This window comes from Lithobates pipiens, unplaced genomic scaffold (assembly GCF_037356315.1).
Source record: "Lithobates pipiens isolate NorthernLeopardFrog02 unplaced genomic scaffold, aLitPip1_a1.2 Scaffold_28, whole genome shotgun sequence".
Taxonomy (NCBI): Eukaryota; Metazoa; Chordata; class Amphibia; order Anura; family Ranidae; genus Lithobates; species Lithobates pipiens.
In genome coordinates, this window is record NW_027507789.1 from 174,400,553 (window position 1) to 174,414,379 (window position 13,827).

The 13,827-nt window shown below is 42.9% G+C and overlaps 1 protein-coding gene across 1 annotated transcript in view; it reads left to right on the top strand.

Annotated features, from left to right (window-relative positions):
* Positions 1–7,946, top strand: part of LOC143935834 (NXPE family member 1-like) — a 124,918-nt gene extending 116,972 nt beyond the window's left edge. Inside the window, exons 5-6 of the mRNA XM_077459952.1 lie at positions 2,076–2,294; positions 7,342–7,946. Coding sequence (XP_077316078.1) covers positions 2,076–2,294; positions 7,342–7,877 — 755 coding nt within the window. The 3' untranslated portion in view covers positions 7,878–7,946. The remainder of the gene's footprint in view (positions 1–2,075; positions 2,295–7,341) is intronic.
* Positions 7,947–13,827: the final 5,881 nt, after the last annotated feature.

The following is a 13,827-nucleotide window of genomic DNA, read 5'->3' on the forward strand; positions in this document are numbered from 1 at the left end:
GCTGTTGTACGCTGACCAAGTATTCTAATTTCTTTGGTAAGGCTGGTGGTGATGATATCTGCAGTGGTTTTTAGTGATTTTTGAAGCAGATTTTCTATTTGTTTCAGCATTACAGGAGGGGATAAGTCTTTTTGTGTGGAAAGTTCTAAATTCTCCAGAACTGACATATTTTTCTCAGGTATTTGGTTAGAGAGACTATGTGCTTTTAATGAGAGAACATCTTTATGTAAAGCAGCAGAAGGGGCTGTCTGTTTGTTCTCCTCACTGTGTCTCCCCTCAGAGGGGGAGGGTTTCAGTGCCATACTGCTGTGTGTGTGAGGCGGCGCTTTCTTGTTAATTTTCTGCCTCATGAGTCTCCTCTGACCCCCCCAAATGTCACCAATGTAAGGTAGGGATATTTATCTACCGTTTGGTATGATATATATGCGAAGGGTCAAGTTACCTCCGCCGTTATATGGCTCCGTTGTCCTGCTGAGAATGGAGCTCTAAGCCAGCATTACCTCTCGGCTAGGCTCCGCCTTCTCCCTCATCCTCCCCCCTTCTCTTTCCCTCCTCCTCCATTGTTGTGTATTATGTAAAGTGTAAAGACAATGGACCTCTACACCAGAAGCATGGAGGCCTCATGGGCACCATGAACAGAGAGATCCCAAGGGGTGGTCAAGATGCTTGGAGTTAGTTCAGCATTACATTTTTTGTGAAAGGTAAACTTATCCTTTAAGCTTTCCAAAATATCTCAGGGCATCAAAAGAGGCCTTCTAGGCATTGTATTCCAGTTACATTCCTGGTGGAAATTTCAGGACACCTGCGTGCCCAAGAACTCTGTATATATATATCTAGACTGATCAGATGAAGTAGTGAGGCTCCAATGGTCATTATTGAATCATAACTTTGATGGATGGCCTTCTTAAAAATAGGGTGGAGAAGGTCAGCCCAAGCCTTCCACTACAGTGGCTGGTCAAGATTTTCATAATGGAGCACCCAAGGTTTAGGAGTTCTGAGGTATGTGACCATACAACTACCTACAACAGATTGCACATGAGAACCTACGAGTGATGTAACCAATCCAGGCTTTACCGGTCATTGTCAAATGATCTCTCCTCTCCCCTGCAGCCACCGCTGACTGACACAGGGGATTATGTGACCAGACCATAGCTAAAAGCCCACAGGTTAGGAGGCACAAATCATTAGCCTTGCCCCGAGTGATGACACCTAGACTTGTGCACAATGGAAAATTTTGTTTCGTTTCGGTTCGTTGTCATTCGTAAAATACATCATTTCGTTCTGTTATATTCGCTATGTTACGTTAATACGTTTTCGGATAATTCGTTATTATTCGTAGAGTGTCGAATTCATTCGTTTGTATTCGTTAAAATTCGCTATTTATATATGTATAGACATTCGTGATAATGATTTGTAGTTTGGAAAGTCGTTTGTTTATTGAATCTTTTAACACACACAATGACAACGTCTCTTCTCCTCGGCTCAAATACAATACAACACCCTTCTAACTCAGTTCTCAGGAATGCACTTTGCCAGTAATCCATCCTCCGGCACAAAATTAATTAGCTGATTGGACTATAAGATTTACTTTGAGTTGACCTTTTGTTTTATTAGATCTTTAAAGAAATACTGAATCATGTCGAATTCATTTGAATTCATTCGTTACATTTCTTTCGTATTCGTTGTTATTCGTTATTTTTTATTCGGATGCATCCGAATGTCCGAAAGGTGCAAAATTAGGCCGAATTTAGATTCATTACGAAACAAATTGCACAAGCCTACTGACAACCCATGCTATGCCACTGCCCCCCACTTCATAAAGATGTCCACTCACTTCTTGTGTCTTTGGTGCAGGAAGTTCGGAGAACTCCGACTAATGGGGAATCTATCAGAGGTTCTAACTTTTCTCTACACTATCTGAAACAAGTAAACATAAATGCCTGGAGTTCCACCTTGCTATTTAATTTTAAATGTGAATTTATAGTAATACGAGAGTGTACTAAAAAAAGACCAAAAAAGCTCTTTGAACTTAACAAAAAACAAAAACAAATTGTGTTAATGTAATTCTTTTTCAGAAACTTCTATGAATGTGACTTCAAAATGCCAAATTGGGACCTCTCTTCCCTTCCCTAGTGGTTATTTCCTGAAGAACCAATGGTTCCCCTCACATTGCAATCTTTCTTCTTTTGAGCCCTTGTTAAATATCAATAAATGTTTGGCTGGCAAAATGATATATTTGATGGGTGATTCAACAATTCGCCAATGGATAGAATTCTTCCCAAAAGTCATGAAGAGTATCCATGTTGCCTTTGAATATTTTAATGCTTAACCCAAGAGAACACGTGACTTAAATAGTGAGCTTTTAATGGTCCCCAGGTGACACATTGTTAACCAATTAAGAAGGTTTTACTTCCTTCGTGACCAGGCCATTTTTTTTCTATTTCACACTGAGCTACTTTAATTGTTTAATTGCGTGGCCATGCATCACTGTACCCCAAAAAATTGATGTCATTTATTTCACATAAATAGAGCTTTCTTTTGGTGGTATTTGGTTACCACCGGGTTTTTATTATATAAACCATCAAAGAATAATATTTTTTTGTTTACCTTATTTTATAAAAACATATAAAAAATCATTTAAAAAAAATCTAATTGCGTCATGAATTCAGACCAAAATTTTGTACTGCTACATGTGTGCGTATATTGATTGGTTTATGTGAAAGTTATAGCATCTACAAACTATGGTATATATACTGGAATTTTTATTTAGTTATTTCTTTAATAATTTTTTTTAGTAGTAATGGTGATCAGCTACTTACTGTGCAATGGGAAATCTGACACTGGGCAGAAACTGACTACAGGTATACCCCACTTTTAAGTACACAATGGGGTTCATTTACTAAAGCTGGAAAGTACAAAATCAGGCTCACTTTTGTAATAAAACCTGGAAGCTCATTGGTTTCTATGCAGAAGTGAGCCTGATTTTGCTCTTACCAGCTTTAGTAAATAAACCCCATTAAGTACCTAAAATTTGGGTATGCCTGTAACTAACATTGACTTCACCAGTGACACGAATACAGTGATCAGTGATAATACTATTCACTGTCAATGTACTAATGACACTGATGGCTGGGAAGGGGTTAACATCTTGGGGTAATCAAGGGGTTAAGTGTGTGCCTAACAAGTGTTAATGTGTGTATTATTAAACAGTTTTGTATCACCACAGAGTGGCACTGTGGATACAGGAAAAAGTACTCTGTGTCGTGTCCTGAATTATAAAGACTAAAAATGGAATTGGAGGGTTTGGACTTTTTAGGCACGACCACAAAAGGTATATGATATAAAAAGCTATAAATGTATTAAACATAGAAAAGACATCTAAAAACATATGATCTCAACAAAGCAAGTCAGTGTAACAAAGTTACAATGGTATATCCAGTACATAGCCATAAGAGATAACATAAATGGTTTAACCACTTCAGCCCCGGAAGGATTTACCCCATTCCTGACCAGAGCACGTTTTGCGATTTGGCACTGCGTCAATTTAACTGACGGTTGTGCGACGTGGCTCCCAAACAAAATTTACGTCCTTTTTTTTCCCACAAATAGAGCTTTCTTTTGGTGGTATTTGATCATCTCTCCTGTTTTGATTTTTTTGAATCTATTACAATCAAAAAAATAGCGACAATTTTGAAAAAAATGCATTCTTTTTTTTACATTTTGCTATAATAAATATCCCCCCAAAAAATCTAAAAAAAAACATTTTTTTTCCTCAGTTTAAGCCGATACGTACTCTTCCACATATTTTTTGTTAAAAAAAATTTCAGTAAGCATTTATTGATTGGTTTGCACAAAAGTTATAGCGTTTACAAATCTGCCTTAAGATCTGTAATTGCTGCAGATAGAGTTGCCTTTATGTCCATTGCCACTGCTTGTAAATCTGAGAGGCAGAGGGCTTGTGTAGGCTGTGTAGGCTGTGTAGGCTGTGCTGCTTTGATGTGTACATCGTCCATTATGGGACAGGAGCCGCCCAGCAGCCCAGCAGGATAGATGGCTATGGCGAAGCGGAGGATGTGAGGCCTTCTCCCTGTGATGTCTGGAACATCATGGGGATGTTATTTAGCTGCTGCGGGTTCATGTCTCGTGGATTGCAGGTGGCAGAGGAGCTTCGGTCACCCTTTTCCATACTTGGGATTCTTGTTAGGGGTCCTGTAGCTGGTTTTTGCTGCTCCTATATGTGGGAGGACTCGGCTTAAGCATCCATCTTGGACTGGAATTAGGCAGCACCCCCCCCCCCCCCCCCCATTATTCTTAATTACTAACAACAAGGAAAAATAAAGCACTGTACATTAACTGGCTGCATATATATGCATGATAATAAGATACAGTACAAGTATATTGTGGCAAGAAGAGGAGAAAAGGAGAATTGGGACTTTAATTAAGGCAATGAATAGGTAGGTTCATCTGCCTCCATCCCTTTTGAATATATATATGTAGCGGATGACATTTTGGACAAAGTGTCATTCATGTGTAAATTTAGTTTTTGCCTCAGAACAGTAGTGGGGTTCTGAGGGTTAATTATGTAGGTTAACTTTGACATCAGTTTGGCTGGGCTGTGTTAGAAGTTCTGCTTGGTCATGTGAACAGTGAGGTGCACATGACAGGCCAGAACCAGGCTTGGTTGGACGCTTCTCAGAACCAGTGGAAGTGCCGGGCCCCGCTGAGGAGTCTGGGAAGGGGTACTTAAGATGTTGAGGTCACGTGTTCAAGAGAGGAGCTTGTGAGGCCCGAGCGGTCTGTTCTTGTTTCTAGGACCAGGGTAACATCCCGAGGGGTCCCGGTCACAGGGTGTTCGACATCCTGCAACATGCTTATATGGGTTACCCCCAATAGACCAGACTGGTCTGGGGTAGGGATCCGTCTGTTCCTGAGTCTCTGAACAGGCTGGTCCGAGGCGCAGAAACTGAGGGAGGATTCAAGGTGTCCGGGTGTGCTCTCGGCTTGGAGGGGCACCACAGCTTGTGAAAGTGACCGGGGGGATGACTCTTCGGAGGAGGGCCTACAAGTGGCATCCTGAGAAGTGCCTGGTTACTGAGTTGGGAAGGACATTGACAAATCCACATTTTTCCAGTACTATCAAGGAGACAGAGAGCATTACAGGTACTGAGGAAAAAGGTTCCTGTTCACTCTGTTACTCAGTTATTATTACTGTTAATCATGTGTAATAAATTGTTACGGTGTTACTATTGCCTATCATGTTATCTTCAATTATAGATTTTATGCCTCTCTGGAATCTACCTTCACGTGATTGCATATCTTATTTTTTAGCCGTGCTTCATATAAAGTCCCATCTAATAAACCCCTTTCTTTTTTAACAGTACAAGTATAGACTGTAGGCTGTCCCTTGGCATCATCGTATACAATGCAGGGCTACAGATTCTGCAGTGTACATATAGAAGGCAGGATGTAATGGGGCTGGGAGAGCCTTAGAGAAGAGGCTGCGAGTCACACTGCTGGAGTGCAGAATAAGGCAATAACTTCTCCTTATTCTGGCACCCCTAGACATAATAAGCATTTAACCTTTGCAGTGGGGGGAGGCCCCACTGCAAGAGTAATTTTTTTGTGCCTTGAGTTGGACTTTAACCACTTTAGCTCCGAAAGGTTTACCCCCTTCTTGACCAGGCCATTTTTTGCAATACAGCGCTTTGTTACTTTAACTAACAATTGAGCAGTCATACAAAGCTGTACCCAGATAAAATTGATGTCCTTTTTTCCCCACAAATATAACTTTCTTTTGGTGGTATTTGATCACCTCTGCAGTTTTTGGCGCTATAAACCAAAAAAAAAAAACGCCAATTTTGAAAAAAAGACCAATATTTTTTACTTTCTGCTATAGAACACACCCAATAAAAAAATTGAAAAAATTGAGTGTCTTCATAAGTTGACCTAATATGTATTTTGCTACATATTTTCTCAATAAGCGTATATTGATTGGTTTGTGTCTACAAACTATGGGATAGATTTATGGAATTGTTTGTTTTTTTTTTTTTGTTTTTTTTGTTTACTAGTAATAGCAGCGATCAGAGATTTTTAGCAAAAGTGTGACATTGCGGCAGACAAATCTGACACTAAGTGACACTTTTTGGGGATCAGTGACACCAATAATAAGAAAATGCACTGTCACTGTACTAAAGACACTGGCAGGGAAGTGGTTAACACCAGGGGCAGTCACAGGGTTAACTGTGCTCCTAGGGAGGGCTTTCTAACTGTGTGGGGTGCTTTGTCTATGAGAAGACAAAGATCCGTGTTCCTCCTTAGCAGAAAAACAGGATTTCTGTCTCCCCTACTAGCAGAACTGTGTTTTGCTGCCGTTCTGCCTCTCTCATGAATGATTGGCGGGTCCCTGGGGACATCAGCTCCACTGAACCTGCTGACTGGCTCCTGCTGTGTCCAATCACAGCGGGAGCTGGTCCTGGGTGGTGCGTGAGCACGCTGCAAACCCGCAAGAGGCGATCAGGTACAGGTATGTGATTTCTCCTATAGGAGCCTCCGCCCAGCAGGATATGTATATGTGGGGCGGTCGGAAACCAGTTAACGAAGGACAGCTTTCCTGTTAATAATGCTGAGCATCGCTCATTGTGCCTGATCTAATTGCTCTGCAAACCACTATTCATAAGACTTCACAGATCACCACTTCAAACGGGATACTTAATTAAAATTCTTAATTAATTTATGTTTGGAGGTTAATGCCAATGCACTGTGGCTTGTACCAGCCACACACATTATCAATTTTTAATCTTGTGAATACTTAGTGTACATCAATATCTGGCTGTAATCAACAAACCATTCCATATGGGTAAGGACCAGTGTCAATGGGCATTTATGGGCAAATGAGCCATGCTTTGGATATCGGTTTGAGATGCTTCAGAGGTCATTCAGTTTATTGACAGGGGAAGGTGAGCAATAATTGTTGGGGGTTGGATTAAGGACCATGGTCAGCTCATATATGGCAGATTACAAATGGGGATGGAGTGTTGTTTATTGGCAATGAAAAACCTGTGTGGGATTTGATGTGGAAAGTAACATTAGCAGATTACTCAAACTACCAATTCATCAGACAAAAGAATTTACTGAATTAGAGTAAATACAAGCTTATCCCGACTGAACTGCATTTTTTTAAAATTTATATTATTATTGTTCTTGTTAAGGTTTTATATAATGATTTGGTACTTTTTTGGAAATTAGTCTTCTGCCTAACAATAAATCAAAAATGATGTAATTTTGGTGGATTTTTGCCAAGGTCTAATAACAAATATGCTTTTTGATCTTTTTCTTTACCAGATCTGAAATTTTTTGACACCCACGTGTCTGGTTGGCATAAGACCTTTATGGCATTTGACTTGCAAAACAGCATCTACATTCAATGGAAGAAACATGGACATCCATTTGTAACTATGAGCTTTTTCAATGTCAAAACTCACTCCTATATCACCAATGAACTCGACCAGCTTAGTGGCGGCTCCAACACAATTGTTGTGATAGCTGTAGGACAGCACTTCCGGCCCTTCCCTTTTCCTGTGTTCATCAAAAGGCTTCTCAGCATACGAAGGGCCATAGAGAGTCTGTTTTTACGAAGCCCAGATACAAAAGTTATCATAAAGTCTGAGAACACCAGGGAGATTAACCCTGATGTAGAGCGAGTTAGTGACTTTCATGGATATATTCAGTACCTCTTAGTAAAGGACATCTTCAGTGGACTTAATGTTGGGATGATAGATGCTTGGGACATGACCACAGCATTTGGCTCTAGAAATGTCCATCCTCCGGAGCCTGTTGTTAAGAATCAGATCAACTTGTTTTTGTCTTATATCTGTTAAATATTTTTTATATATATGTTTACATTTATTGTACTTTTACTATGAAATCATTTTATTGTTAAAGTTAAACGTCTGCAAACAGTGAAATACCCAGTCATATAGTATGTATATGGCCGATTTTATCTGCTATAGGATTTGTGTTTTGGCCAAGCCATTCTTGAATTACAAAGCCCTGTGAGACAGCAAGGCCAGATTGGTGGCAACAGTTTTCTCTACTGCAGATATAAACTACAGCTAGGTCACATTCAAACTCCAGACCCTTGATTGGACAGTGAGGGGGCAAAGCAGGCAGCATGGGCTTGTCCTTCTGCTGACTCTGCCCTTTTCTCTTATCAGCATCTTCCCTGTCACTAAATGCAGCATACGTGGTCGACTCCTAGCGTTGCCCTTCTGTCTCAGAGTTTGAAATCTACTGTGTAGTGGCTGGGGGTGCATGCTTGCAACAGATCTGAATGGCGGCATTCTAGATCTGCTTCACCTACCTCAGGTCTAACAACCCCTGCTGCATCTAACACTATTGTATCCCCTAAAAATCTTTGCCCTTTTGCAACCTAATCTTCTGACCATCTATCTCCACCTGTTGTTGAAACTACCAGACATTCGCTGGGAGAATCCAAGGGTTTCACAGAGAGCCTCATGCAGTTACCTTCAGCATTACAAACTCCCTGCCCTGAAGCAGGGAGGAAGTCCTAAATTCCTGAAGCCCGGAAGCCCTGACTTTAGGAGGCAATAATAACAGCCTTCTGCAAATTATCAACAAAACTTCTCAAAGAATTCAAATATCCAGATGGAACAGCACATAGACAATGCCACCACACTCATGGATGGTCACAAGAGCAACCTGGAACAACTACTGACTGAGCTCCATACCTTCCAAAATTAGCTGGAGGATGACAAGAACCACTCCCGCCATAGCAAAATATGAATATGCGGGCTGGTGGTTGATCCTCAGGGTTGCATCCTAGCTGTTCTAAAGGAACTGGTTCCTGATATCCCAGCTGAGTGCCTAGAGATGGGCTGGACTCATAGGGCCCGATGCCCCCCCCACCCCCCCCCCCCAGGATGTAGTGGTAACATTTTACTTTTACCGCTCTACGAATTTGAAGCATCTAATATTTCATTCCAGGGGGAGGGGCATGCCCAGCTGCCATTATGCATGGCTGCACACTGAGACAGCTCCGGCTCTCAGCGGCTCCACAGGGCTCACAGCAGGGCCAGAGATCACTCTAAGTGATTTTACCCTACACACACCAAGCGGCGCCAGGAGGATGTCCAAGAGGAGGAAGAAGAAGGTGCTCCTCCCAAAATGACTGTTTTCTTCCCCCCGCTGGCCTGCACTCCCAGCAAAGATGGGGCCAGCTGTGTTCTCACAACCTACAGCAGCGTGACAGGGGAGGAAGGAGAACATGTCAGCTTCAGCAGGGAACGATCACTAACCTCTGCCAGCACTGCAAACTGCTCTCCAGCATACTCTATATCCAGCAGCCCAGCAAACTCCAGGCCCAGATAGATTACAGAGGACATCCAGCAAAACAAGGTGAGCCTGTCACAGACACACACTCCGGGGAACACAGCATCGCACAACTCCATAGCTGACTTCCCTGCTAATCAATGGACACCACTCTTGGAGACATGCTGCTCTCTCTGCAAAGCTCAATCCATGCTGACATCCTATCACTGGGACAACAATTTAAGGCTGACTTGCATGTACTGGATGAATGTGTCACACATCTAGAAAACAAAATGGGGGAATTCACATCTAACTATAATGATTTGTTGGATGTACACGGTGATCCGGAGGAGGATATGGATTGGATTAAAGCCAAATTAGCAGATTTGGAAGTCCATTCCTGTAGGAACAATGTAAAAATAAGAGGCATACCAGAGTCCATTAAGCATGAAGAATTCAAAGAGTTCTTCACTAAACTCATGTCAAATCTCCTTCCGGTGGCCCCACTTTCTGAGTTACTCATTGACAGAATACAAGGGCTTCCCAAACTCCCTAATCTGCCATACAATGTTCCACACGACACGATCGCCCAAATCCATTTCTACCACATCAAAGAAAAACTTATTTGGACCACCAGAAACCCTGCAGCATTTCCCAGTCAATATGCTTGCTTATCCTTTTTCCCCATCCTTTCGCAATACACAATGAGCAAGCGCAAGAATTTGGCCACCATAACCAAACCCTTACACAAACCACAGTATTATGTACAAGTGGGGACACCGATCAAATGAATTGGCACTAAAGATGGGAAAGACCAACATACCCCTCACCGCAAAAGTGACAATGAGATCTGGAATGCATCTGACCAACCAGATGAGATGATTACCAGAAGAAGCCCTCCTGTTCTATACCCTTTACTTCAGCCCTGATGGCCACCCTGAATATGAGCCTTTGCTGACAACCTTCAAGTTAAGAGTGGCGGTTTTACCGCATGTTATATTATAGTTTTTTTTTCTAGATCATGTCCTTCAATGTCAAAGTGCTGAATAGCCCAAACGAGAGACACTTTATATGGTCGGAAGCCATCAAGTTACAATGTGACATCTTGTGCCTTCAAGAAATGCACTTTGCCTGCAATAACACCGCATCCTTCACCCACAAGCGTTTTCCTCACATATACTCTGCCAACCCAGCTCAGAAGAAGAAAGGGGTTCTTATTGCCATTAAAGACACTGTATTATTTAAACCACTTGATGTGACGCTCGATGAGCAGGGTAGGAACATCATCCTGATATGCAAAATCAACAAAGCTGTTTACACCGTTGCCAACATATATGCACCCAACATGGGACAAATTTTGTTTCTCCACAAGCTCTAAGATCCAAAATAAGCAAAAGGGGAGTGTGTTGCTGGATGCGGGAACTTGAATATGGTCCCAGACAGCTCTCTAGATACCTCAGTGCCCAACCCAGAAGGTCCAAGGACATCCACATTGAACAAGTTTCTCAAGATCAATGTTCTGTTTGACAATTGGAGATGTCCGCATTCCATGGAGCAGGACTACTCCTTTTTCTCGAAAACCCCATTTCTCATATTCAAGAATTGACTTATTCCCGACCGACAAATTTCTACGAAAGGACATCACATCCTCTACCATTCACAACATGACGTGGTTGGACCATGCTCCTGTCTCGATCTGTGTGTGTGTGTGTGTGTGTGTGTGTGTGTGTGTGTGTGTGTGTGTGTGTAAGAGGGCACAATGATGTATTTTTAATGTTCACACCTACAAACTCTAAATACAGTCACAAATAATTTTTTGAGAATAATGCACCCTCCGTCACTAACTCCTTCCACACATGGAACGCACATAAGACGTCCATGCGGAGGGTAAACTTAGCACCCAGGATAAAAGACAGAAGACACAGCAGCTAGACTCACTTCTAGCCACAATAGAAAGGCTAGAAGAAGAAAACAAACTTAGGCCCACTATTGCCATTAGCAACCAACTTTCTACTACTAGAAATGAATTACGAACTCTTTTATCAGCACAGCACGCTAAATAGATACATAAACTAAGATCTAACTTTTTTCCAAATGGCAAAAAAGCGGGTAAACTGTTAGCATCCCAACTAAAACAGCAGGCAACCAAACATAGAATCCCCTATCTTATACATCCCGCACATGGTGGTAGAGTGCAGAATACAAAAGACATTGCCAACGCCTTCAGCACATTCGGTGTATTAGAAGGAAGACCCAAATATGTCACAACCTTCCAACAAATTGACAGGGTGAGGTCACAGGGTGCCTGACAAGACCTAAGCCCCTGTACACACGGTCGGAGATTTCCACAACCAAATCCTTCGGATTTTGCCCTTCGGATCTTGTCCGAAACTGTTGCATACACACGGTCGGACAAAGTTGGTGAAAAATTCGATCTTTCAGAACGTGATGACGTAATTTCGTTACGATGGGACTACATTCAGGCTAGTAGCCAATAGCTTTGATGTAGGAATTTGATCTGAGCATGCGTGGCACTTGGTCCGATCAAAATTCTCTACACATGATCGGAGTATGTCCGATCGGCCCAGTTGGTCGGGAAATATTTCCAACATGTTGGAAAATTGGGTCCGACGGATATTCCGACGGAATCAGTCCGATGCATACCACACACAGTCGGATTATCTGACGACACGGTCCGATAGGACACATTCCGATGGATTCTCCGACCGTGTGTACAAGGGCTAAGAGTGCGCTCGCCCTACTTAACATAGGAGTGGATGACTTACCTGAATATTTCAGACCGGTGGTAGTCCATATACTGTTTAGTGCCAGATTAGTGATCCTTAGAAAGTGGAGGGGCTCCTTGGTTCCTAATGTTTCAGATGTGAAGACCCATATTAATAGTACGGTGAGCTATGAGCATTGTTTAGCACTCCAGCTCAGGAAACAAAGACAGTGTCATAGAGCCTGGGACCAGTGGATTGTTACTCAGACACCACACTTGAATAAGTGTTTTCTTCTGGTTTGATGATTGGCTGCAACCATTGCACTGTTATTTAAGAGACATCGGGGGTTATTTACGAAAGGCAAATCCACTTTGCACTACAAGTGTACTGCAAGTGCACTTGGAAGTGCAGTTTCTGTAAATCTGAGGGGTAGATCTAAAATTAGGGGAAGCTCTGCTGATTTTATCATCCAATCATGTGCAAGCTAAAATGCTGTTTTTTTTTATTTTCCTTGTATGTCCCCCTTGGATTTACAGCGACTTTACTTCCAAGTGCACTTGCAGTGTACTTATAATGCACTTGTAGTGCAAAGTGGATTTGCCTTTCGTAAATAACCCCCATTGTATTTCAGTCTCAGGACACTGGCCCCACAGGAGTCTTCTCCCCAGGGACCAGTGCCCCACTGTAGTTCTCTGGTTTGTCTCCTACCTGTTTATATAAAGTAGCTCAGCATATACAGTATCTCACAAAAGTGAGGACACCCCCACATTTTTGTAAATATTTTATTATATCTTTCCATGTGACAACAATGAAGAAATCACACTTGCTACAATGTAAAGTAGTGAGTGTACAGCTTGTATAACAGTGTTAATTTGCTGTCCCCTCAAAATAACTCAATACACAGCCATTAATGTCTAAACCGCTGGCAACAAAAGCCAGTACACCCCTAAGCGAAAATGTCCAAATTGGGCCCATAATGTCAATATTTTGTGTGGCCACCATTATTTTCCAGCACTACATTAACCCTCTTGGGCATGTTCACCAGTACTTCACAGGTTGTAACTGAATTTCTCTTCCACTCCTCCATGACATCACAGAGCTGGTGCATGTTAGAGACCTTTTACTCCTCCACCTTCCATTTGAGGATGCCTCACAGATGCTCAATAGGGTTTAGGTCTGGAGACATGCTTGGCCAGTCCATCACCTTTAGGCCGCGTACACACGCGCGGACTGTTTGCCCAACCTTGTTCGTCAAACAGTTTCGGCAAACAGTCCGCTCAAAATTTGCATGAGCGGACTTGCCCACACAGGAGCGGACTGTTTCAGCAAACTGTTTGCCAAACAGTTCGCTCAACTTTTGAAATGAACGGACTCGCCCACGTAAGGAGGAGGCAAATCCGCCCATTTCGAGCGCGTGTACAGGTAGGCGGGGCCCGCGAAGGAGACGTCGCGAGCTCCGCCGCCTGGAATGGGCTTAAAGGGGAACCCCAACGCCGAAAAAAATCGGCGTGGGGGTTCCCCCAAAGTCCACACCAGACCCTTGTCCGAGCACGCTACCCGGCCGGCCAGGAAGGGGGGCGAGCGAGCGCGCCCCCCCTCCTGAGCCGTACCAGGCCGCGTGCCCTCAACATGGGGGGTGCCTTGGGGAAGGGGTGGCCGCGCGGCCCCCCCACCCCAAAGCACCTTGTCCCCATGTTGATGAGGACAAGGGCCTCTTCCCGACAACCCTGGCCGTTGGTTGTCGGGGTCTGCGGGCGGGGGGCTTATCGGAATC